We start from the raw sequence: 27,452 nt of genomic DNA on the forward strand, positions 1-27,452 counted from the left end.
ATACAAACACACATACATATTAATGCCTTTTTCCTTAGACAATTTTATCCAAAACAGTAGTGTCTGACTCGGCCACAAAGAAATTGGGTGTGGTCTGATGGGTGTCCAAGTCAATTCAAGTCTACTAGGCCATTTTACTTTTTTGGAAGGTTCAATGCCCTAAAAAACTTGGAGATGACATGGAAGGCTTTTGCCTCTAGACATGGAAAAGGTGAGCATGATGGACCATGGCGCAAGTGCAGTCATAAAAAGTGCCCTCACCCAAGAAAATCTCTAGGATGATGTTGTTGTGTTAAACAAGGCCTTTAATGTTGTTTCTTTGCTTAGGGATGCACTCACTAATATTGCAAGCACTACTATATGGGGGTGCTGCCAAAGGGTATATGCATGTGACACAAAGGGGTGTGAGTCTTGCTATATGTGAACACATTACTGATTCATGCAATACAATTACACAGTGATCATTCCTCTTCTTCATCTTGTATTGTATCTCTTTTGGGCTATTTTGAGAGTCTCACGTGTTTTCTCTCCCTATTGGGACTTAGGCCCCAACACATTGGTGATCACAATCTTAAGACACTCTTGTTGCCTTGACTGTGCCCCTCTATTTTGATGGAACTCTCAACATAGAAATTACTGAACTCCAAATGAATATTGAATTAATTTCATGCTCTCCTATTATACTCCTATTATACACTAGTCATCTCCACTAGTAAGGCTTAACAAGAGTAGCTATTGGTGGCAGAGATTACCAAAGTTACTAGCCCACCAATAGTGGAAATGCTAGGAGGCTATCTTGCCAAGGTCCACAGAGCGGTCAAATCTTGCAGTGTTGGAGAGGAAGTTGGTGCAGATGTAGTTTGAACATGACAAAGTCTAACAATACTAACAATTTGTACATGAATGTGTATCTTTTTTTCACAAGGGTGTGGACGACTCCCTACATGAATTCATATATCTTTACTTATTTTTAACCCCCCATCTTACACGCACTCACACATACTCATTTGGTATCTCACTCTTGGTTATGAACTAACCCGATTTGGTTGATAATAGAATTTGATAGAAAATTTCGGTGACGAACTCAAACAAATTCTATAGGACTAGTAGGATGTCCGGAACGGTTTTGGTTCCACGAAGTCCCGACGACCAAGGGCTGGGTTCGGGGGAACCAGTAAATTGCCTGATGTTTCCGAATTAGCTTCTAGAGCTATTCGAACAGCTTCCTGCACGACCTCGACCAGGACCACCGGGAATGTCTCGAAGAAACTCCGGAAAAGAAAAAAAGCTGGAGGATGCATGAAGGGAAATGGAAACAAGTGGACAAGAGAATTATAGAACTAGACCATTTTTGTATCAAAAAGAAAAATGCAAGAAATATTAGAGAGCTTATTACATTTGGTTCTTTTTTTGTATACATTTAGAATCTGTCTGTAGTTCTAAGTCTCTTTGGTATAAGCGATAACAAGTTGGGGAACACAGGCATTACATGTCTTTCCACATGATGTCAAATTTGTTCTAACAAATGGTTTTATGTGGATGGTGATAGGTAAGTGGACCCTGACCTCGGAGCATAGGCTATTCAATGGATTCGACATTTTTTTGTACCAATTATACTCACACGTTATGAGAATCCATATAATAAAAAAGTTTTTAATCCACCTTTGTTTTAGCATCGTGTGTCGTGTTGTTAATAGGTTTCTATTTTTAAACACACACACCCAAACCTTGTTAAACTTTGGCCAGGTTAACCATGCATTATGCTAGTAACCCTTGCCTGAGTTGCCACATTTCCCATGCCACGTGCCACGTTGCTCGTTAAACACTTATCGGGTTAGGCAAGAGCGCTAGTTTTTACATAACTCAGAATGGATTAACCTTTGCAGGTTTATACATATTCTTTCACTTTGCTAAGATGTGTACAGGAATGCTGAAATGATTTCCTAAGGCAACTTGGATTCAAGGATGACACTTGTTCCCCTCCGGCCCACGACATTCAAACTATACTTGCATGTTTTTCAAACAATGGATTTCATCATAAACTAATCAAGTTCGAGGAAGAGGAAAAAAGAAAGGACACACATTCTGTATCGGCATTGCTTCCATTAATGATTGGTTGTAATTACTCTTGATCTTCCAAAAGGAACCCCACACCACCAATGCGGCATTTGATTCTTTTCTTCGGTGTCTCATTGATGTCAATGCTTTTGATAAGCAAGATTTAGAGTTTTACCACACAAGGCTCTCCCGATCATCGTGAACAAACTCGTACTAGTAAACAACTTACCCTTGATTCCTTTGCCTGCCCAATTCGCCTGCATTCCCCTTAACCTCGTAGTGGATGTTAATGGTCTTGATCCAGACAAGAAAGAAGCCTTAGCAAGCCTAACTCAAGACTTTGCCTCCTTTGAGAATTCTTCTGACAACCCAGAATTTGCCTCCTTCATCCCTCTTCTTCCTCTTCTTCCCCCTGGACGACTTGAGTTGGATTCCATTGGCCTTATTCTCACAAACTTTGGGCCTTTGAGACCATCAACCACCATGCTCCTTTCACCCTTGAGTCTCTCATTACCTTATGTAGTCTCTATTGTGATGTGGTTGACCAATGCAAGGTATCTGTTTGGCAACAAAGCATCTCCTCTCAGCTGATCTTAAATTTACCCTCCCTTTGTTCTCTCTCTCTCTCTCTCTCTCTCTCTCTCTCTCTCTCTCTCTCTCTCTCTCTCACACACACACACACACACACACACACACACACAATCAATAGGAATCTCTCTCTCTCTCTCTCTCTCTCTCTCTCTCTCTCTCTCTCTCTCTCTCTCTCTCTCTCATTGCAACACTCTCCTCCTACCCTCTCTCCCTTACACCACTTTTGTGCAATCCAAACATCAATGTCATCCTATAGAATGTGTCCTACATAATATTGAAGTGATAGATTTGGTCTAGGGGAAGGGTAGTGCTTCACCAACATAGAAAGAATGGGAGAAAGCAAAAGAGAAAGAGGTCAAGAGGAGGTTGAGAGGAGGAGGCTGAAAGGAGTTGAGAGGAGATTGAGGGGAGTTTGAGAGGAGGTTGATGAGAGGAAGAGGTTGAGAGGAGGTTGAGGAGAGGAAGAGGTTGAGAGGAGGAAGAGGTTGAGGAAGCTCATGTGTGAATGGGGATAGTTTGGGAGGACTCTTTGGTGGTATTTGAGAAGGTGGGGACACTTTTCAAAAAACAATTCTTTTTGAGAGGGAAAAAAAATCCGTGATCTTGGGAGCCCACCAAGAGAGGGAGGAGGGTAGGAGGGACTAGGAAAAATTAAGGGGGGGGAGAAATGCCCCAGGTAGTGGTGGGGGCAAGAGGGAGGCAAGTGGGAGCCTAGTGGGGACTAGGTCTCTCCACCAATGAGAGGCCAATATGGAATCCTTCATTATTTTAATGCCCAAGCCCTCTCATTAGCTAGTTTGCTAATCAAAAATCTCAAGGGATTAATCCAAAAGGTCCTTTTTGAGTCCAAATTTCTCCTAATGTCTATATGCAAAAAATTGAGTGGGAAATCTAGTCAAAACTACCATCAAGAGAGATATTGATACCATTGGTATAGCAATAAGTACTACCAATATTGATACATTTACTGTCGATGTAAATAAACATCCCATTGGTATATGGTCTATTCTCACGAGCTTCCCTATGATTATTGGCGGCGGTAAAATGCTTTGATACCGTCAGTATATTTATTTGGTTCATTTCTCAAGTTACCACGTTATTTTCATGCATTTTGGGAATCGAATTTACGTTCATGGATCATAGGTTAACACAAATGTGAAAATGTTAAAATATATTATTGATAGAATACATTGAGGGGATGCAGAAAGATATTGACTAATGACTTGTGCCCAACTCTAGACTTTGGAATCAAATTCAAATCGCTACTTCCACATCCAATTTGTGAACCATTTGAGAAAAGAGAGACATCATGCTAGAAGTAGATATACAAGTTAATTTCTTGTTGTAGTTCAACCATTGGATGATGAATATGAGAATGTGAAGTTTTGGGTTGCAAAAGTAGTGGACGTGAGTAGGGATGATCATGGAAAAGCTACAACGTTTACGACATTATGGTATGAGCTAAGAGGCAAGACAAAGAATATGGATAACAACACATTGTAACTAATTGTATTAAAAAAGACTGCGTCCCAAACCATGAACCAGATTCAGAGCAACCCACATAAATAATCATAGTGTCTTGCAAAGCAAAGACAAAGAAAACCAAGAAGCACATGAAGTGGTATTAGGTAAAAGGAAAAGTAAGAATACAAGAATCAAGTATTTAGCATACATAATAGTTTTTAAGGATGCTTGCTAAGGGCGAAGTAGAAGGAGATAGTGAAAATGAAGAATTGGAATGATGATAGCTTTGTATTGAAGTCCATCATGTGGTAATAGGATGAAGCAAGCATGAGGTTAAAGGAGTGGGTAAAGCAACAAGCACAACGAACCCACCAATACATGTTGTTTACCAACACCATTCAAGAGACAATAAATAGGAGGGATTGCGATGGTCGGATGAGAGTTAATGCAGATGGTATGCAAGTGGCTGTTAGTGAGGCACCAAGTAATTTATTGATGACCAAATTGGATCTTGCAATGGAAAAATATTAGGATTGGATTTTTGGAATTCAACCATTGCATAGTCCGTGGTTAGTACCTATCGGCTTGAGCGTCACTCAGAAGTTTGATTGTTGTAAAGATAGAATTCAATCATTGTAAAGGAAAAACTCACTCATTGTGAAGGCCCTAGTAGTACTCATCACTTGGAGTGTCAAACTCCTCTGTACAAAGACTCATTGAGCTTAATATTTCTTGTAAACATATATTAATATATAGCTGCAAGCATATGTTTTTCTTCTTTGGAATACAAAAGAGTCTTCCATGTTTCTTCTCTATCTAAGTGCTATACATTTGTGTATATTGTGAGTGCCCGTTCTTCTTTGCATTGATGCTTAAATGCTAAGAGGCTCTTGTCCACAAAGAGAAAAAATGAGAAAAAAGAAAGAAAAAGAAAAAAGAAAGGAGAAAAGAGAAACATAGGGGAAAAAAGAAAAATAGGGGAAAAAAAGAAAGGAGAAAAGAGAAAAATAGGGGGAAAAACGATAGATTATGCATCAAATTATTTCTTGCTTGCACACATACATACATGCAATATGCATGCATCACGTGCACACACAATTGTTAGGTTGCCTGCCTCCTCTCTCTCTCCCTCTCTCTCCCCTCCTCTCTCTCTCTCTCTCTCTCTCTCTCTCTCTCTCTCTCTCTCTCTCTCTCTCTCTCTCACACACACACACACATCCCAACCATCAAACCCCAAAAAGGGCTTTAAATACCTTGCCTACCCTAGATAAGGTGGATGAGATAGTCGCGAATAGCACATCATCGAGAAAGTCTCTCCTACATCATAAGATGTTTGATGAAGACCCTACTTGGCAACATTCTATAATGTCCTTCTACAGATTTGAAGAACCACAGTCTGAAGGCAAAGAACTGATTGAACAACCTTGGGATGTTATTGAACTTGCTTCCTTCTTGTCCATAGAGGTGAAAATGCCATAGCATCCCTGTTAAGAAGGAACCCCATCCTTTGGAAAGATTTATTTGATTGGATGAATGGATCGATGGTCGACCTAGAAGACATGGCTACTGAGGTAGTTGAAGCTCCGATCGAAGAGTCGAATCTGCTAAAGATACCCATCAACAAGCTGGGCCAATTCTTTGAGTGTGATGACACAAATACTATGATTCCAATCTTCCACCAAAATAAGAAGGCCATGACAATATTGGATGGTGGAGTGGGCATCAGCATTGTCATGACAAAGTAGTGCTAGGTGAGATGGGCAAAGCATGAAATGAAAAGTACCAACCTAATTGTAAAACTAGTCAATGGTGCTACAGCTCATCCAGTGGAAGTCCCAAAGGACATAAAGATCAAGACACCTACCAAGCTTGGTTTGTGATGATGGACTTCCACAGGGGCTATGATGTCATCCTAGTAAGAATCTTAATGCATGCTGCAAGTGTAGTCCATGACTGGGCCTCGAATAGAATTAATCTGCGCAAGGATGATAAATTTGTGAGGGTCGACCTACAAACCTAGAAAGCCACCCCATGATTGGCTTCGATTGGCAACTTGGAGAATTGTCTCTCCTCTAAGGCAATCTAATCTATGCTAAACTATGCTAAACCAACCGTCGAAGCGAAGGCCTTGTCAATCCAACCATTTTAAATGACGTAGAAAACAATGTTGCACAAAGAGTGTATCGTGATTCTTGTCACCAAAAATGTAGAAGTGCATCTCCTTTATCACCAAGTTGTCATCCTAGTTGTGGTAAGCACTTTGTATCTCGTCTTGTTCTTGAAATGAATAATTTTTAGCAAAATCTATGACAGAAAATAGTGTCACTGGCAAAATTGGCAAGGCACGTCCTGAACTGCTGCTTATCTTGCCAGCTGGCCGTGAAATTGTGAAGCACATATTTTGGGATGGATTGAACCACGTGACCTATAAGCTCCCTTGGCTGAGTGCTCTTATATGACAGTAGCCATCTCTTTTTATCGGATCCTTCAACATTGACATTTTCAAATCTCCTCCATTTTAGAGAAACGTGGTTGTCTTCCCTCAAGGGTCCATGCCTTTGTTAGTCTTGAGCCACTATTCAAACATTTCTTAACATTCCCGGACTAGCTACCGCTGTGCCTCTGTCAGGCATTGCTTCTCCATGGCTGAATTGGGGTATATTCATTTTGGCCCACTGGATTTAAATCCCATCTATGTGGATGTGCTTCACCTACCTTAACCTTCCCCTCAGACCATGGTGTAGTGGGGTTTAAGATCGACCATGTAGGTCCTAATGATGTCGAGCTGGAGACCATTATCGTCTTCTCATCCGAACTGCTATGGATGATGGCAATGATACATCATCATGCCATGTCATTACATAGTGCCACATAGGCACTGCTTTGTAAGCAACACTGGTACGTGAAAACAAAACCGGACATGGCGAAGCAGGAGCCACTGGTTGAAAAGCTAGGAGAAGATATGATGACACCATAATGTTCTAAAGGGCTACAACACGAGAGCTATTGGAGCATCTTCATCGATGGATTTGGACCTTGCCAATGTGGCTGGTGAGAGGGGGTGTTGGGATAGGGTTAGTCACCTCCCCACCTGTGAGTACCCATATCAAGAGTGTTGTTCACCCATCATGAGGGGGGCGGTTGGAGGATGCTGGTACCTAGAGTGCTTGAGTTCGAAGGCAGGTTCATGATTGAAGGTGGTGGTGCCATTAGGTGGTGCCAAGTATGGACCGGTGTACTGGACTGGTGTGTGAAAGTGAAACCGGACTTGGCGGAGCAAGAGCCATTGGTTGAAAAGCCAGGAGAAGATATGACGACTTCCAAAGGGCTAGGACACGGGAGCTACTAGAGCATCTTCATCGATGGAATTGGATCTGGCCAATTTTGAGTTGAATCGGGTGTTGGAATAGGGTTAGTCACCTCCCCACTTGTGAGTCCCCATATGAGGAGTGCATCAGGCTGGTGGACCATAGAACAATAGTAGGCAAGGGGCCACTGGGCAGCACATGGGCTGCCGCGTGGGCAGCAAAGAGAGAGGACAAGTACCTAGTAGAGGAGATCCACCATGGAGGGCAAATCTGACAGGTAAGGCTCTAGATGGTACAAGCTTGGAGAGGAAAGACTGTACAGGAAAAACCAGCAAGCAATGGAGGGCCAAAAGGCTTGCTAATGAGGCTGTATATGGACAGGCCTGCCAAGGCCAGTGGCAGCCTGCCACGTGGCAAGGCAGGGCCAGCAAAAGACCTGCAAATGAGCCCCCAGGGGCAGCTTTATAGGCTGCAAGGAGTCGTCGGCTGCAGCAAACCCTGGAGTCAGCTAGGAAGAAATCCTCTGGTCGGCTTTTTGGTAGGGGAAAACAGCCCTATAAAAGGGGGCATTGGGGCCCTCATTCATCATTACTTGGAGCAGCCCTCAAGCCAGCAAATAGGAGCAGCAGTCAGGCATCCTTGGGCCTAGACTCAGGAGGTGAAGGTGACCCAGAAGAAGCTGCACACTAAGCTAGAGTGGCAGCCCACCTAGGCTGGCTTTCCGGATAGCAAGGTGGAAGGGATCTTTGGATAAAGAGTCTACATAAGCTGAGTGGAGCATGCGAGCTCAGAGATCTAGAGGTGCCTGGCATATAGTAGGAGAACATTCTGGTATTGTATTGTGTCCAATTTGTGAGCAGACGGAAATATTAAGTGTTGCTTCTATATTTGTCTTGATGCAGTCTATTTGCTAGCTTGCACACACATGAATGGTTGTGAAGTACACATATGTTTATGAAGCTTTGATTCCATAGTGAAACACTTCCGTGTGTAATTCTTGGGCTCATCTCTCAATCTTCCGCTGCAGGATACCCTCTGCAGGGATTTCATTTTCTAACAATCCTGTCTCTTTCTTCTTTGGCATCTTTGTCCTGATGCTCATCTGAGCCATGGGCATCGTGAGGTGCTCGTACTTGATCTAGAGTTGGGATCACCTGTTTGATGATGGCTTAGAATTCCAACATGGAGCTGGTGTGACTGATGCCTCCATGTATGGAGCTGACCCTCTAGTGGAGGAAGGCTTCTCCTCCTACGAGATCTGCTTGGCCATCCACTGAGAGGCAGAAAGAGGCTACCATTAGTGGACACTCGAGGCATCTCATTGTCCAATCCAGAATCTCACTGCTACTGCTCACAATCTCATAGAATTTTTTTGAGGCTCTGATACCAATGTATCAAAAAAGTATGCTATGATCCTCTCTCACAAGTCTGCATGAGCTAACTGACTGACTACGGAAGCATAAAGACTGAAATAGAGAGGGGTACGAGTACATGCATACCTGTATCTGAGGGCGCTTTTTACACCCCCCCGCCCCCCTTCTCTTCCATAGCATATTTCTAAATCTATGCCAAAAGGACTATGCCGAAGGCACAGACCTCCCTGTGAGGAGGGAATGAAAAGGGCTAACTGCTACTCCTGTCTTGGAGACTATGGGCATTACTTGCTATCTGGAATTGAGGTACTAAATCTGTGAGGCTGATGAGTAGGTTACTCCCCCTCTTGGCATCAACCCCCTAGTCTGGACAGGCGACTGCTGCTGACATGGCAGTACTCGAATGCTGTTGGTGTGACAATACTGCAGGCTTGCCTGAATGCAGTCTGTATGGTAGCCACCTGAATCCAGCCTGTGTGCCAGTCTGCACACTGTTGTGCAGATATGGCCATGGGATGAAGCATGCCCATGACAATCACCAAATCAGATATATACTGAGAACGAAGTAGGAAGGCAACATGCAGCTCAAAGCATACACATCATAGTTACCAGGGAACGGTGTTCCAACATCCAGAACGTCTGGAATGCCATTCCAGGAAGCAAGGCAGAATCAGAACGGCCCCAGAACGTCCCCCCCAATTTTAATTTTAATTTTATTAATTTTATTTTGCTCTTTGAAAGTTTCAAATGGGTATTTTAGAGCTTATATAGAAAGTTTAAAGCTGTAAAATGTTTTCATTTTCTAGCATAGTTTTATGTCATATGATGACGTGTTGTGTATGACGTGGTGTTCCGGTTCCCGTTCCCCCTTCCCAGAACATTCCCATTCTGACACCCGAATTTCCGGAACGTTCCCGTTCCCTGGTAACTATGATACACATACAACTCCAACTTCAACAAAATCTTATGAAATCTTGCACCTCCTCTGTTATAGCACAAAGATGTATCAAAGTAGCATTTGAATGATTTGGCAAGCATGGCACCGAACCATCAGAAACATGTGCATAGTCTTTCAACTCTGATGTGAGTCCAATTGCAAACATTTAGACTATGGAGTCCATCCTGCATAGCATATCTTACAACGTCCCTACTCATGTCAGTCTTTACAATCTGCTTCAATCACAATCATATCTTTAAAAATATACTATACCGTTTCAAAATTAAAATTTCAAAAGTAACATAGCACAGAATATCACGGAAGTTCATCCTAGCCTATGGAAACAAAAACTCTTGCAAAAGATTACCCTTAACAACAATCGTACGGGGCCAGATATTGAAACTCAATATGAATCTGTCCATTCATTATCAAATGCGAAGTGTCATTTTGACACTCAGAATGAAACTCTCATAATTCTCGAAGAGCCAAATAATGAACAAATATGGGCCCCATGGGGTATATCTCTTACAAACCACTGAATCCATGTTTTGATATCGGATCCTTTCTATGCCCTGATTCTCAAATTTGGAAATTCTGTATCCAGAACAGATATGGTGACAGATCTTCCGAGAAGATTCATCCAGTCTCAAGTGCAAATTAGCATCCTGTAGTTGCTCTAACCTATCCCCTGTTTGAGATCAGTCCAGCTAGAAGTATTCAAAATTGACCAAAGCCTTCATTATCCCTCTGTTCCCAAAAAAAATGCCACCTCATATTAAATGTATGCTTGCAAATCATGCTGCCCTGAAATCTGATTCCCTTGTGTAAGTGCCTTAAAAAGTAAAACCAAGAAGAATCTCAGGCAAGTACATGCACTATTCCCACCTCACTCATGGCTACAGTATGCAAATAAATAGCATTGGCCCATCCATGCTTATGTCCAGTTTCAGAAAGTTAGAGAATCAAGATGCTAAACCTTTCTCACAAATTGCAGTTGGGGTTGGGGCATCCCAAAATCCCACCTGTTTCTTGAATGCTTCGTTCCCCTTGATACAGTCACTGAGGTTTTGATGTAGCATCTTTTTCCTAATTTCTGCAGATTCAGGACCTGCTACCCTGTCAAAAACTCCTTCCCAGTTCTTCTCCCAATCACCTGTAGCTTTGCACAGCTCCAGGCCATCCGTGATTCCAGTCCATGCCCAGGACCTGTCCTGAGCCCCTACAATTTGCTTAGCCACTTCTCCAGTAGTCACATGAGTGCAAGGCCTACACTTGGCCCCATTCAAATGTCCCTTGCTTGAAATTGATAGCACAGGAACTCCCCATCGTCCAGGGGGCCAGGCATAAGTTCGGTGACTCAAAATACAAAATGGGAACTTCGTGAACTTGTGTGTTACATTGTGGACTTTCAATTGTTGCCTGAAAGAAGTTTCAGAATTAAGGCCCCTCAACTTATGTGCATGCAGTGCTGGAAGAAGTGAAAGTCTTGCTAATGCAACCTCGCTGGTTTCCCAGTTCCCTATGCCCAACCTGTCATTTAATCCTCCAAACTGAGATCCTAAAGGAACAGTATAAACACTATGATCCAAATTTTCCAGAGGTGGAAGATGCCCATTCCAGTAGCCATCAAGCCGTGTTCTTATGATCCATTCGTATGTAAATCCATGGTCTGATTGGTACTGTTTGATCATATTTATGCACCCTTCAACAAGATTAAAATACTGCAGTAGACCCTAGAAAAGCAACAGTAGATGGGTCATTCTCTCTCTCTCTCTCTCTCTCTCTCTCTCTCTCTCTCTCTCACACACACACACACACACACACAAGGACTTCTCACTGAGGCCATTACAAGCCTCCTGAAATAAAATTTGGCCTTCACAAATGAGGAGGGTTCCTGAAGACTTGGATCTATGAAATGTAGCTGTTAAAAATCCTAAAGCTGGAAAAACTAGTGTTGTCAGGTGGAATTTCCATTTGCTAGATGATAAGAATCCATGATAGCTGAAATGCGAGTGGACTTTTGGTTTAATTCTGTCTGATTTGTCCATGTGTCCTGTCAATTCTTCACAGGACATTATCAGAGCATTTCAACTCATGTCCGGACAAGCCAAAAAATTGGCAGCAACCTTGTGGAGATTTGGATGTACAACAGGGGGCTGTTAGAAATTGGGAAGATAGAAAAACACATGTTGTAGCAGCAAAGGTGAGTGGAGGTTTGGTTTAGTTCATCTACTTTGTCCCCAGTGTCCTCTCAGATCAACAGTATTGAGATCCTATTCCACCCCCACAAAGAACCATTGGAACAACGGGACATGCTACAACTATACCCAAGGGTGGAGGTTTCAAGAGATAGTAGATCAAATATCTTTCAGGAGACCATACTGAAGAAATAAAGGCTCCTCAGATTCTGAAGAGCATATCTTCCAACTGCAACAAGGAATGAAGTTCAGATTCCTTGAAATCGAGTCATGAGTGAGAAAATTGGAAGAAATGATCAACAAATCATGAAGAAATGCAATGTATCCCCCACCGCATACACAGCTTATGCCTATTCATATGAAAATAGCATAATAAGGAAGAGATCACAATAAAGGTGTCAACAAAGTTAATATTCAAGCAGAGATCAGATACCACAAGACAAGTGTAAAGGTAAAGATGAAGATTCTGAGACAACTAGACTCAAAAAGCATGAAGATTTCGATAGCTGAGGAACTCACCCCAACCGAATTGAAACAAAAGGCTGCGGAATGGACTAAAGTCAAGAAAGCTAGGAATGAGGGCAAACGAGGCTAGAGAAGGGGGAGCACTTAAAGACTAAACTCAAAGACTCTCAATCTTGGGCTGATGTGACAGATTTTGTTTGGCAATGTTATGCTAGCAGTAGAATGTAGATATGCTTTTAACAACTTTGGAGGTGCTATATGCACTCCTCTCTTGGGGATCTGATCCTCGGAAAAAAAAAGATTATAATTGACATCTCCATGTCCACAAATACAGAATAATATATATCAATCCAAGGGCATGCCTAGAACCATTTTGTGAAACAAAATTCATAATTGCAGCTTTTACAATAAAGAAAGTTGCCAACAAGATACAAACCATAGACTTCATCAGGCGCATAGCAAGAACCACCGGCTTCATCAGCACCTGGCTTCATCAGCACCTACTGATGGCTGTCGATGATGGAATAAGCATTCAAACATATACACATATTTCCCACACTCATAAACACACGAGCACACACGAGCACTACTTTACCCCAAGGTCTTTGCCTTAAATTCTTGTCAAGAATCCAGAGATTAAGGGAAGCCTCTGATCGCTACTAGAACTTAGAAAAATGGATAATAATTTACATCCAAGCTATTATTGAACATGAAATCCTTTCCATTATGATGTCTTCCTGAATCGTCAGGCTACATTAGGTTTACTAGGGAGAAGGATAGATGTGCAGACTCCCAGATTGATCAGGCATTGGGAATGCCCTTGGATGTAGGATAAATTGCCATCATGTCTGCCTGTGAAATGCACATGATGTTCGAGGCGGCCAAATGCAGCAGATGCATGGGCCAGCTCCAACCCTCATGTGCCCAAAAGCAACCACAGCAATGCTCTCACTCGTGGCCAGTAAAAGACAGCAGCATAGCTCCATAGCAGCTTCCGTTTGGCATGTTCATCCAGCAGGGTGTCCAGGTCTGCTCAGTCCTTCCTTTTGAGATTGGTCATATTTATGGACATATCTAAGAATATATTGTCACATGCACCCCTGCACTTGGGTGCAAAGTGACACATTGGCCACATCGACAAGTGCGTGATAGTTCCCTAATAGGAGATTTTGTCGTATGCTGTGACCCCTTTGTGAGCCCTTGTCCAGGGATAGTCAGGGACAAACTATGTAAGTCAGTCTCTCAGCCTTAGGTCAAGTCAGATGATCAGTCCTTGTTCAGTAGTACCGACTGGAGAACAGTAGGGTAGTGTTCCCGTCTTAGGTTTAGGGATAGGTTTAGGCCCAGCCTAGGATAGGAGCCCTTTTGGGCCCACTCAGGGCTGGAACAAGTGAAGAGAATGACAGGGGAAGGGCTGTCTTTATGGGGCCTAGGGCTGCCTTTATGGGGCCAGCCAACAGCCCCAAAAGCCCTATAAATAGGGGGCCTCCAGGCCCTCTTTCCTCATTCAGTTCCCTCCCTCCTTCAGCCTCCTACAGCTCCTCCTCAGCCACCTCTGAACAGCCTGACACTCACCCCCAGTGGTCCTTTGACCAGCCTCAGCCTTTGGCATCAGTTCAGCCCTTTGGGAAGGTGTTCACGCAGCACATCAGACGGGGAGTCGGGACAGCAAACGGAGTAAGGTTTGGGGTCTGTTTCAGCAGCTCTTTTCAGTTATCTTTTACAGTTTTACACAGCTCATTCTCAGCTCTTTATTTCAGTCATCTCTCAGCTCTCTTATATTTTTTGCACAAAAAGTAGTGCTAGTTATATTGTTGCTTAAAAACGAGAGTACAAGAGGGCCTAAAGGCCAGCGGGCTGCTATCGCAAAATGGATACAGCCCGAGGTAACAAAATAATTACAAGCCTCTCAGGGCATAATCATCGGAGTGTGGACAAACAGCCACGGTGGGGGGGAGTAATGCCACTGAAGACTCTGAGCAGAGTGCTGGAAGAACAGCTCTCGATGGTCCCAGTCGCGAAGGAAGCGCCGTCTCTTCTCCTTCCCTGCCCGGGACTCCCACTGACCTTTGAGCATGTGAATGATCGTGCTCCAAATGTTCGCTAGGGTCTGGGTAGCAGAAGAAGCCTGATCTCCTAAGGTCTGCGCGCATCTGGAAGTCCAGATATGCCAGCCTACAATACTCCCTATGATCTCCCAAACTGGGTGCCGAGTCATCGCTCCTGCATCTGTCTCTGTCAGATGCCAAGGGAAGCTGTCCATGTATGCCCAGGTGGCCTGCGTGATGAAGAAAACTGGATCCTGCCTAGAGAACTCATAAGCCAAGTGATGTCCCATCTCGGTGCTGCACCAGCAAACGGCTCCCCAAGTGACCAGTCCTAGCTCGGGTGCAGCCCTCGCTAAGATCCCCATGACTCCCTTCCACACTGTCTCAGCATGCAAGCAGCTCCAAAGGCAGTGCTTCAGGGACGACTCCTCCTGAAAACACATCTGGCAGTGCCCCATCTGCCTCAGCCAGCTGCCAACTGGTAGCCCCTTGTGGGCCACCATCCAAAGAAAGTAAGAGATCTTCCTCGGCCGCCAGCTTGCCCAAAGAGTCTTCCAGATTGTGCGAAGAAAGACCTGAGATATCCCTTGGGCATACCAACTATGTGCTTGTGTGGGTAGCCCGCGCTGGAGAGCCCCAAGAGCACGCCTACCAGTACGCGCACTGTAAGAGAAGAAGGGGGTAGGGTTCTCTGAGGTCTCCAATGGTGGCCGGCGCCACTACCCTGGGTCCCACTCCACCTCTGTCAAGGAACGGCCCTCCCAGATCCAGAGTCTCCAGTCCTGGTCCTGCATAATCAGAGGGTCTATATGCCACGTTTTCCCTTGCAGCCCTATGATGCGAAGGCGCTGCCAGGGAAGCTGGGGGTCGATCACGACCTCTCTGCTCTGGAGACGGCTATCATCGACGACGGAGAAGAAGTGAATCGAGGAGTCCGAGAAAAGACCTGCAACCACCAAAGGAATGCCACGGGGTGTGAACTACCCTAGCCACCTCTCATCTCCCGGGAGAAGCTGTCTAGTGATCATGGGAATCCTCCAACCTGCAGGAATGGCAGCATCGATCTCCGCTCGCCGAGCCTGGATCCCACGTGCCGTACCTACTGCTGCTGCCAGCTCGCCTAGGCTCAGCTGGCTGTAGACGTCCCTCCAAACCCGGAGCGAGTGCGCGGGCCCACACGCCCAGAGCGCCCAAGGGATATGGGATCTCTCTCCAAGCTGGCGACCTGTATCATCTGTCACTTGGCTGCTCCATATCAGGGGCTGTCTGTCGATCTCCTCTCGGCAGCTAGGGGGAACCTGGGAGAGGCTGTGTCGCAACTTCCTCAGACCGAGACGAGGCTACGGAGGAAGGGGGAACGGGGCTGAGTCAATGGGACAGAGGTGAAAATCCACCGGATAGACGGCTGCCAATCACCCCCTCTCTGGGGGGTACATGCGCTGAGACCATGCTGAAGCAAGAGCTTCCACGTCTGCCCTCCTGGGGTCAGACCGCGGATGACTAACTTGCCAAGTAATCCCTGACTCTGCAGTTCTGGATCTATGATGCCAAGGCCGCCCTCTGTCTGGGGGAGAATGATCGTCTGCCAGGCGACCCGGGCTCTGGTGGTGCCGGAACCATCTGAGCCAGACCAAAGGAAGTTCCGCACCAGTCTCCTCAGCTGGGCTACACACGATTTCGAGAAACACCAGCAAGAGGCCACGTACCAAGCGGTGGCAAGAAGGACCTGGTTGACCACAAGGGCCCTGCCTGCCAAGGATAGCCGAGCCGTGCTCCAGAAGGCTAGCTTCCGTCGTATGGAGACTAGGGCCGGTAAGAACTGTTGAGCCGGCGTGATATCCACGCCTACCTGAAATCCGAGATAACGTGTCGTCTGTCCTCTAGGAATCCAACGAAACCCCATGAAAATACCCCACAGTGAGTTGGCTCCCGGATCCGTAAGAAAACCAACTGACTTATGCCAGTTGATTTTCGCCCCAGCGGCTAGGCAAAAAACCTCTAAGCACAGTCTCACTCACTCCAGTGACTCGATATCATCCTGCACATACAGGGCTGTGTCGTCTGCATACTCGGAGTCCAGAAGTTCTACATCGTCCCGAATAGGGAGGCGCATCCCTCGAAGACCAGTGGTACGGACTCGTAGGAAGTGAGTCATGGCCTCTGCAGAAAATAGGAAGAGGTAGGGCGCAAGCGGGCAGCCCAGACGCACAGAGCGCTCGAGGGTGAATCTCTCCCCCATCCTGCCACTGATGATAACCCGGCTGGAGGCCGACCTGTAGAGGCTAGCAATACCTCTGATCCACTCGTCCGGAAAACCGAACCGAGAGAGTGTACCTTCCAAGAAGGACCAGTCCACCCTGTCGTACGCCTTCTCAAAGTCAAGAAGGAGTATGGCAAGGTGCTGGCCACTGTGCTGGGCCCACTCCGTCGCCTCTGAGAATGTGAAGATGTTGTCCAAAATGCTGCGATCTTGGACAAAACCAGTCTGGGTGTCATGGATCAAGTCATGTAGCAGGGGGCGGATGCGGCTACTGATCATCTTGGCGAGGATTTTATAGGCAGTCGGGAGGAGGGTGATTGGGCGCCACTGTCTGATCTCCTGACGGTCCCCCCCTTTGGGGATGAGGCAAATCAAGCTTGTCGCAAGGCTCTCTGGCATCTGTCCGCTAGAGAAGATATGCTGGAAGGCTGCGAGCAAGGGCTGGTGGACCTGCTCCCAGAAGGTGGTGAAGAAAGCTCTAGAGAGCCCATCCTTACCTGGGCATTTCTGCCCATCAATAACGCTCACCGCATCCTGCATCTCTGCCACGGTGAAAGGGGCGAGAAGGGAATCACTCATGCTAGGCTGCACGAGCGACGGTGTACACCTTCACACCTCCTCCCTGCAACGGCGGGCACGAGGGTGGTCTGGGGGCTCCTGCTGGGACAGGGATCTATAGAAATCTGTCACTAAGTCCCGAACCTCGTCTGGATCTGTCCTGACACTACCATCCTGCGCTCTAAGAGATCGGAGCTGTTCCCCTGCTGACCTCTAGCCATGAGTCCTGAAGAACTCTCTGCACATCCTGTCGCCTTTCCTAGCCCAAAAGGACTTGGAAGAATGAAACGAGAACTCTGAGCGTTGCTGGGTGATCTCCTCTAGCATGGCTCGGGCTCTAACCTCCTGCCGTCTGAGCTCCTCAGAGCCTGGAGAAGACTGTTGCATCCGTTGTATCAAGGCGAGATCTCGTCTGAGACCCCTCTCCTTTGCCCACCACTGCTGCCTGACCTGAATCGCCTCCTACTGATAGATGAGACTAGACTCGACAAGAGCCTGAGCTACCTGTGCTGCCATATCCCCCATGGGGTCCCAATCCTGCTCCCACAGGTCCACTATCCTACTGCGAACTGCTGCTCTGGAGTAGATGGAGTCTGGGATCCGGCATGAGTGTGGAGGTAAGGAGTGAGAGGCTGAGTCCAGGACTAGGATGACTGGGGCATGGTCAGAGAGGGTCGTCCCTGGAACCACTCCTGACTCTCCACCTCTGCCTAGCGCCCAATCGCTGACATAGAAACGGTCCAACCGCTCCAGAAGTCTGCCTCCCTCCCTCCTGTAACCCCAAGAGAAGTCCAGACTCCCTGTCCATCTGCAAAAGGAAGGCTCCCTCCAGCTGTCCCGACCTCCCACAACGAACAAGAAGGAGTCCCAATCTGCCTGCTCCGCCTGAGCTATATCGAGGAACTCTGGGCCCTGTCCCTGCTGATCCTCTAAAGCCTCAAGGTTATTGAAGTCCCCTCCTACAATCCAAGAATCCATCTCTGGCAATAAGTCTATCAAAGAGCTCCAAAAAGCGGCTCTCCGTCTGAGGTCGGTTGGGGCATAGATATTGAGGATGCCGATGCGGGATCCCTCAATATTCAAGCCCACCCAAAGCGCTCGTCCTGGGATCAAGGTGCCAAAACCACACATGCTGAACTAGAGAAGCGTCGATGGAGGTACAGACACCCCCGCTCCTCCCCTGCTCGCCAATCGAAGGTTCCCAGTAGGTGTGGGAGCGTCCTGTGAGGACCTTCCCACAAATACTGGTCTGAGAAGCCGAAAGCTTGTGTTCCTGCAATAGGAGCACATCTACCCTTCCCACCAAGACTGGCTGGAGCTCCTGTCTGAGCACCATCTTCCTGGGGCCGCGGGTTCCTGATGAGTGGAACCCGTTGACGTTCAAAGAGATAATGCGTATACTCATGAAGAGGGGAGATGGGCCACAAACAGCTGTCTGCTTGCGGTCGATGTCGAGGTGGTCGGAGGATGTCCAGTGTGCAGACGAAGGCGCTTCTGTGAGGGTTTCGAAGGAGAGGCCGGGTCATCGGACCCATCCTCTAAAACCTTCAACAGAGGGGAGAGGCCCTTCGTCCATGGTGGTAAGCTCTCTCTAACCAACTCGACGCCTCTGCCAGGGAAATATTGTAGAAGCTCGCTACCTCTGAGGTCCTCCACGGGCGGAGCCCTTCCGCGTAGACCCACTCCAGAGGCGGTCGAATAATGACCAAAAGGCGGAATCGTTTGGCGCTTGGTGAACTGAAAAGAAAGAGTAGAGTGGACACAAACTCAGAATACTTGCTTTATTGAATGAAGAAGAGTGAGGTCCTTAAGTAGGCACCTCATACATGCTCACTGACATCACTGATGACTTCACAACTCCACAATCATCTCCTCAATCTGCTCCTAGATTCTCTCAATCATCCTATGTGGCTTTCCATCACCTAACTGTGCTTGTGGGCACCTAACTGTGCCTCTAGCACTCAAACATAGAAACCAAGGTGTGCCTGAGGCATACACCTTGAGATATCCCATCAAACCCCCCCTCAAGGGAATGCCTCAAGCTATGTCAAGGATACATCTAGTCTCATAGTTTCTCATGCCATCTCATGGTGGTCAAGGATAAATCTATGGCTAGGTTCTCATGCTAGCAAGGGTTCCCATGGGTGTAAAGTAAACAAAAAGGGATACAAAAAGACCTTCCAATGGTTATCTCCCCTGCATGTACATGCACACAATGTCTGCAGGAGGTACCATGGAGCAAAACATACACATGGCCTACATCATAAGGTGACCAGAGATGTTTACAAAACACAATAGTTTATTTCATTCATTTTGGAGGACTATCCAGGCTGAGTACCTTGACATAAAAAGAGAGATCTGGAGCATACATAGAGATGATTTAAAATGCATAATCTTCAAAGGATGCCTCATCTTGTGGAGGCTCATCAACTGAAAGTAGATTTGCATTTTCTGTCTTTGCTTTGGCTCTGCAAAACTTCTCATGATGGTTGTTCTTGCCACAGTGTTTACATGGATTGATTTTGAAGCAATCCTTTGAAAGGTGATTTGTCTTTCCACAGTGATTGCAAGGTGTAAACATGCCCTTCTGGATTTTTACAGCATAAACAGTGTCATTGCCTTTCCTAAGCTCCGTATGCCTTTCTTCTTCTTGGAGAGCAGAGATAATACCTTCAAGATTAGGATTAGGAAGATTTTTCAAAGTGGTAACTATGTGATCATAATCTTCAGGCATACTCTTAAGTAACACTGCCATAGCATCATTTGGAGTAATAGGAGAGTTGATAGAAGCTAGTTGAGTCATAAGACTCCGCATATAGTTGACATGAGCTGCCAAAGTAGTACCACTAACCATCTTCAATTCAAAGAAAGAGATTTTAAGTGATAATTTAGAGATGTGAGAGCTAGTACCAAAAATCATGTCAAGCTTCTGCCAAGCTTCCGAAGGAGATTCTAAGTCAGAGATGTGATGAATATAATCATCTCCTAAAGCAAGAGCAATGATACCATATGCTTTCTCCTCTCTAGTGGGATCCCTTGCCGGGCGTGTCAGAGTTGAGGATTCTCCAGCATTGGAGGCTGTAGAAGAAGCGGTTGAAGTCGGTTTGACAAGTCCCCAGAGGTTCTCCCTCATCAATGCAAATTTCACCTTCATCTGCCATGTGTGGAAGCCCTTTCCATTGAACTTCTCTAGATTCAATAGGGTAGCCATGAGAGGGTCTAACCCAGATATTGGGCAGTGTCTTTCTCTCTTACAAGGCAAAAAACAACTGAAAGGCTTCCAAAATATAAGCACTTGATGTAGCAAAGACTAGTGACCAATATTCAATCAATGATGCTTCTTCTTACATGCTTCATAGAGGTGGCTAAAATGAATACTTTCCAATCAAAACCAGGTCTAGCAATTCAAAGCAAAACTGAAGCCACACTTGTACTGATGTTATTGAAAGTTTCAAAAAACCAGAAATGCTAGAATAGCATCTTATGTAGCATCATCTTCAAAAACTTGTCAAAACTGTCAAAACCAAAAGACTGAACTTGGAGGGCTTGTAGCTTACTCTTCAGAGCAAAGGAAAAGGGAGTTTTTAAGGCAAAAGAGAGCTGATATACCACAGAAGGTCCTCTGGGAAGAGAAGGCGCAAAAACGCGTCAGGACGCCATAGCTTGCCCCTTCAAAGTCGACTGGTTTTTCACTGATTTCTCCTTGAATATGCAGCCATTGCTGCTCAGATTTCAGCACAGGATAGCCCAAGGCATGGAGAATCTACCCCTGAAAGGAATTAGAGGAAGATGAAGTATGCTGAGAGAAAACGCAGAAGCAAAAGTCGACGAACTTCGTGTAATGGCGACGAAACGAGGGCGTCTTTCTTTGATTCCTTTCAGCCAGGGGTTCGCCCCTTCGAGGTGGATCTCCAGCAGGAAGGGCGTGGGAAATGGTTGAGAACCGGAGGAGAACAAGCTTAAGCAAACTTTGGGAAGAAGAGGAAGAGATGGTGAAGAAGAAGAAGAAGAAGATGATGATGATGTGGCAGAAATGGATCAAGGTGGATCAAATGGCTCTGATACCATGTTGGTGAACTGAAAAGAAAGAGTAGAGTGGACACAAACTCAGAATACTTGCATTATTGAATGAAGAAGAGTGAGGTCCTTAAGTAGGCACCTCATACATGCTCACTGACATCACTGATGACTTCACAGCTCCACAATCATCTCCTCAATCTACTCCTAGATTCTCTCAATCATCCTATGTGGCTTTCCACCACCTAACTGTGCTTGTGAGCACCTAACTGTGCCTCTAGCACTCAAAAATAGAAACCAAGGTGTGCCTGAGGCATACACCTTGAGATATCCCATCAGCGCTGTGGCACCATCGCAGACGAACGTCACCCTCCTTCCACTGCTGCTGAAGAAGCTCCGCTGCTCTGCTACCGATCCAGTCCTGCACCTGCTCCTGGGACTGATCTTGAACCGTCTCCCAAACATTTTCATTCGTCCATTGCTCATTCCCGTCACTAGTGATAGTGAAGGAATAGCTAGGACCATTGTGGGGGCCAAGGACGGATACCTCACCCTCCGCCCCCTTTCGGAGGAAGAAGATGCTGATGTCTAGGCATGCAGGGAAGGAGCCAATACCCGCTGCATCCAAATAATCCCAAGGTCCTGCTCGGTAAAACTCCAAAGGTACAGCTCTAGGAGCAGCCCTTGGGTGTGGGGACAAGGATGAGGAGTCTGAACCAGAGAGAGGGGCGCTGGCTGTCGAACAAGCTCGAGTGGTGCTGGCCATCTACGGGGAAGGGCCTCTCCCCTCCGCCGGGCCAGGAGGGATAGGCGCGGGGGAGGTCTGTGCTAGCTTCGGGGCCGCAGGTGGCACAGGCGGAGGGGGGGTTCCCTCGGGATCATGCTCGAGGGAGAGAGGGGGGCTGAAACCAACGGTGCTGGGGGGGATCCTGGAGGGGGGGGAGGTAGGGGGACCGAGGAGGAGGGGGGAGGCTGGCTGATCTTCTCCTTCCCTTTCTCCTTCCCCTTACCGGGCTGCTACTGATTGGTGACCACAGGGGGCTCTTGCTGTAGATGGGAAGGCTTTTTTGGTCCTGTTTTGTTTCCTTTCCGTTTTCTTTTGACCTCAGTCCAGCCTTCCCCTTCGGGAGGGGGTGTCGATGCTTGGCGGGGGGGATCCTGAGTTGCTTGGATGGGGGCCTTCTGAGGTTCTGTCCTCGTGAAGCGAGGGCAGGAGCGCTCCTAGTGCCCGAAGCCGTGGCATCTCAGACACTGATCTGGGCGACCAGTGACCATAATACGCTGAGTCACCACACCTGAGTCCGTCTCAATCTCGAACTCCGAGGGGATACTCTGCGGATCTAGGACTGCCACTTTGACACGTGGCACCCCTTGGGCTGCCGCCGCATCAACGAAGGTGTCCTGCATGAGCCAGCCAAAGTGTGCCCCCATGTCCTTGATGATCGGGCGAAGCTCGGTTGCGAGGCCTAGGAAAATGAGGGTAACTGGATAGCGAGGAATGCGGAAGCGGGCATCGAAGTCCGCTACACTGAAACCTCTATACCATGGGACCATAAGGATGATCTTCCCACCCACAGAAGTAGGGGACCGTCTGACCATATCGCTCGCAGCCTGTGCTGAGGAGAGCCTGAGCCAGAAGATACCATGTCCCATGAGTGCAACCTTCTCAATGTGGCTGTCCTCAAGGTAGAGGGTGGACTGCAACCAGTCCCAAATGTCTGCTCGTGAAGGGGCATAGCCAATGACTCTCCCATAAACGGATGTCTGGGAGAAGTCCATGGCGGCCTGCTTCACCAAGGAGACCTGATGCTCTGTCAGTGTTATGCGGTAGGCTGATGGGGGGGGGGGGGGGGGGGGGTTCCGTCTGGGCCACCGGTTCCGAGCTCATGGCCGCCATACCGCACCGACAAACTGCGAACGCTCCAAAAGGCGGGGGAATGAAAAGGAGATGGTAGAGACGAAAGAGGGGGGAGTGGTGCGGAGGCGGGGGAGGAAAGAGGGAGGATGGAGAGGTATGGGGAAGCGGGGGGGGGAGAGGTGGTGGCGAAGGAGCGAGTGGCGGAGGGGGAAGAAAGGAGGAGGGAGGGGAGGGGGGGCAGCGCAGCGCAGGGCGGGGAAGAGGAGGAGGGAAAGGGAGGGGGTATGGCAGCGCAACGCAAGAGGGGACGGGGAGGAGAGGCAAGGAAGGAGGGGAAGGGGGGGGCAGCGTTGCGCAGCAGCGGGGAGGGGGAGGAGGGGGCAGGGGGGTGGTAGCGCAACGCGAGGGGGGGAGGCGGGGAGAGGACGGAGGGGCGGAGAAGGGAGGAGAGGGGGGGGGGGGGGGATGGCGGGTGGAGAGGGAAGAGAGGGGGACGGAGGGGCGCGGCGGGAGGCGACGGAGAAAGAGGAGGGGGAGGGGAGAGGGGGCCGCGCAGCGCGAGGGGGGGGGTAGATGGGAGCGGGGGAGGGGAGGGGGCATTCGCAGGAGCTATCTCAGCTCTCTTATAGGATCCATCACTGCTAGCTTTCACTATCTCACTCACGCAGTAACCCTGCATTCTGGTTGACAGCATAAGCCTCTCCCTTGCCTTGCAGAGGCGTCCTACATCGTCCAGTGTGGACAGCATCAAGGCCTCAGTATTGGTCGGCATTGCCTCTCAGGTCTTTGGGTCTACTATACATGTGCATAGTGAGCTCTTCAGAAGTGCATTTTCCATGCTCTCTCGAAGAGTGTTCTTTGTATTTCTCAGTTCTCCAAGTATAAAGCAAATTCTCCCCTGATTGGGAGAGGAGGCCCTCCGTGGGTACAGGGACCCAATCGGTTGTCAACTCTACTCTCTCTCTACCCTCATCTCCTTTCTCTCTCTATGGTGTACAACGCTAATTCCTCACTAAAGGTTTAAAGAAGGTCTTCCTGTGAATTACACGATCAGATTACCGTTGCATGTTACATTGGTATCAGAGCTTCGGTCGGTATCCAGCTTGACTACCGCGAGTGTATGGTTGTGTTGAGATCCGGAAAGGGGATTGTAGCGCCATGGAAGGGTCAGGAAAAGGACACAACCTTGAAGACTTTATAGGATGAGGTGCGGCTCCTGCAAATGCTCCCACCCCCCCGCTCCCGTCTACCTCCCTCGCACTGCACGGCCCCCTCCCCCCTTCCCCTCCTCCCTTCCCCTCCTCCCTCTCCGCCGCCTCTCTGCTCGCAGCCGCCGCGCCTCCCACTGTCCCCCTCTCCTCCTTCTCCGCCCGCCATCCGCCCCCCCTCTCCTTCCTTCTCCGCCCCTCCATCCTTCCTCGCTTCCCCCCCCTCGCATTGCGCTACCACCCCCCCGCCCCTTTCCTCCCCCTTCCCCACCTTTGCGGCACGCTGCCACCCCCCGTCCCCTCCCTCCTCTCCTCCTTGCTTTCCCGCCCTCCCTCGCGCCGCGCTGCCACACCCTCGCCTCTCCTCCCTCCCCTTCCCCGTCCTATGCCGCGCTGCCACCTCCCCCTCCCTCCTCCTTTCCTCCCCTCCCTCGCCACTCTCTCCCCACTCTACCGCCTCTCCTCCCCCCGCTTCCTCGTACATCTCCATCCCTCCCTCTTTCCTCCCCCGCCCCCGCCCCATTCCTCCCTCCCTCGCCTCTGCCACTTCCTTTCCCCCACCTTTTGGAGCTTTCGCAGTTTGTCGGTGCAGTATGGCGGCCGCAAGTCCGGAACCGGTGGCCCAGACGGACCCCCCCCCTCCTTCAGCCTACCGCATAACACTGACAGAGCATCAGGTCTCCTTGGTGAAGCAGACCGCCACTGATTTTTCCCATACGTCCGTTTATGGGAGAGTCATTGGCTACGCCCCTTCACGAGCAGACATCAGGGACTGGTTGCAATCCACCTTTTACCTTGAGGACAGCCACATTGAGGAGGTCGCACTCATGGGACGTGGTATCTTCTCGCTCAAGCTCTCCTCAGCACAGGCTGCGAGCGATATGGTCCCCTACCTCTGTGGGTGGGAAGATCATCCTTATGGTCCCATGGTATAGGGGTTTCAGTGTAGCGGACTTCGATGCCCGCTTCCGCATTCCCCGCCATCCAGTTACCCTCATCTTCCCAGGCCTCGCAACAGAGCTTCGCCCGATCATCAAGGACTTGGGGGCGCACTTTGGCTGGCTCATGCAGGACACCTTAATTGATGCGACGGCAGCCCAAGGGGTGCCACGTGTCAAAGTGGCAGTCCTAGATCCGCAGAGTATCCCCTCGGAGTTCGAGATTGAGACAGACACAGGTGTGGTGACGCAGCGCATTATGGTCACTGGTTGCCCAGATCAGTGTCTGAGATGCCACGACTTTGGGCACCAGGCGCGCTCTTGCCCTCGCTTCAGAGGACATAACCTCAGATGGCCCCCATCCAGGCAACTCAGGATCCCCCCCGCCAGGCATCGACACCCCCTCCCGAAGGGGAAGGCTAGACTGAGGTCAAAAGGAAACGGAAAGGAAACAAAACAGTAACAAAAAAGCCCCCCCCTCTCCAGCAAGAGACCCCTGTGGTCACCAGTCAACAGCAGCCCGGTAAGGGGAAGGAGAAAGGGAAGGAGAAGATCAGCCAGCCTCCCCCTCATCCGTCACCCCGCCCCCCTCCTCCTCGGTTCCCCTATCTCCCCCCCCTACGCGACCCCCCCCGGCACCTTTGGTTGCAGCCCCCCCCCTCTCCCTCAAGCTTGATCCCGCAGGAACCCCCCCATCTGCCTGCGGCCCCGAAGCCAGCACAGACCTCCTCCGCGCCTATCCCCCCTGGCCCGGTGGAGGGGAGAGGCCCTTCCCGCAGACGGCCAGCACCACTCCAACTCTTTCGACAGCAAGCACCCCTCTTTCTGGTTCCGACTCCTCATCTTCGTCCCCCCACCCAAGGGCAGCTCCTAGAGCTCTACCTTTGGAGTTTTACCAAGAAGGACCTTGGGATTACTTGGATGCAGCTGGTATTGGCTCCTTCCCTGCATGCCTAGACATCAGCATCTTCTTTCTCCGAAAGGGGGCAGAGGGTAAGGTGTCCGTCCTTGCCCCCCATGATGGTCCTAGCTATTCCTTCACTATCACCAGTGACGGGAATGAGCAATGGACGAATGAAAATGTTTGGGAGACGATTCGTGATCAGTCCCAGGAGCAGGTACAGGACTGGATCGGTAGCAGAGCAGCAGTGGAAGGAGGGTGACGTTTGTCTGAGATGGCGCCACAGCGCCAAACGATTCCGCCTATTGGTCATCATTCGACCGCCTCTGAAGTGGATCTACGCGGAAGGGCTCTGCCCTTGGAGAACCTCAGAGGTAGTGGGCTTCTACAGTATTTCCCTGGCGGAGGCTTCGAGTTCGTTAGAGAGAGCTTACCACCATGGGACGAAGGGCCTTTCCCCTCTGCTGAAGGTTTTAGAGGATGGGTCCAATGATCCGGCCTCTCCTTCGAAACCTTCACAAAAGCGCCTTCGTCTGCACACTGAACATCCTCCAACCACCTCGACATCGACCGCAAGCAGACAGCTGTTTGTGGCCCATCTCTCCTCTTCATGAGTATACGCATTATCTCTTGGAACGTCAACAGGTTCCACTCATCAGGAACCCGCGGCCCCAGGAAGATGGTGCTCAGACAGGAGCTCCAGCCAGCTTTGGTGGGAAGGGTAGATGTGCTCCTATTGCAAGAACACAAGCTTTCGCCTTCTCAGACCAGTAAGTGTGGGAAGGTCCTCACAGGACGCTCCCACACCTACTGGGAACCTTCCATTGGCGAGCAGGGGAGGAGCGGGGGTGTTTGTACCTCCATCGACGCTTCTCTAGTTCAGCATGTGTATGGTTTTGGCACCTTGATCCCAGGACGAGCACTTTGGGTGGACTTGAATATTGAGGGATCCCGCATCGGCATCCTCAATATCTGTGCCCCGACCGACCTTAGACGGAGAGCCGCTTTCTAGAGCTCTTTGACAGACTTATTGCCAGAGATGGATTCTTGGATTGTAGGAGGGGATTTCAATAACCTTGAGGCTTTAGAGGATCAGCAGGGACGGGGCCCAGAGTTCCTCGGTATAGCTCAGGCGGAGCAGGCAAAATGGGACTCCTTGTTCGCTGTGGGAGGTCGGGACAGTTGGAGGGAGCCTTCCTTTTGCAAATGGACAGGGAGCCTAGACTTCTCTTGGGGTTACAGGAGGGAGGGAGGGAGGCAGACTTTTGGA

General features: G+C 48.6%; 1 protein-coding gene across 1 annotated transcript in view; it reads right to left on the reverse strand.

Annotated features, from left to right (window-relative positions):
• Nucleotides 1–10,245: 10,245 nt before the first annotated feature.
• Nucleotides 10,246–27,452, reverse strand: part of LOC147897703 (uncharacterized) — a 42,013-nt gene continuing 24,806 nt past the window's right edge. The window contains exon 2 of the mRNA XM_087380293.1: nt 10,246–11,464. Coding sequence (XP_087236419.1) covers nt 10,694–11,464 — 771 coding nt within the window. The 3' untranslated portion in view covers nt 10,246–10,693. The remainder of the gene's footprint in view (nt 11,465–27,452) is intronic.

This window comes from Dipteris shenzhenensis, chromosome 10 (assembly GCF_047967505.1).
Source record: "Dipteris shenzhenensis isolate YYH24624 ecotype China chromosome 10, Dip_SZ_1.0, whole genome shotgun sequence".
In the NCBI taxonomy this organism is placed as follows: Eukaryota; Viridiplantae; Streptophyta; class Polypodiopsida; order Gleicheniales; family Dipteridaceae; genus Dipteris; species Dipteris shenzhenensis.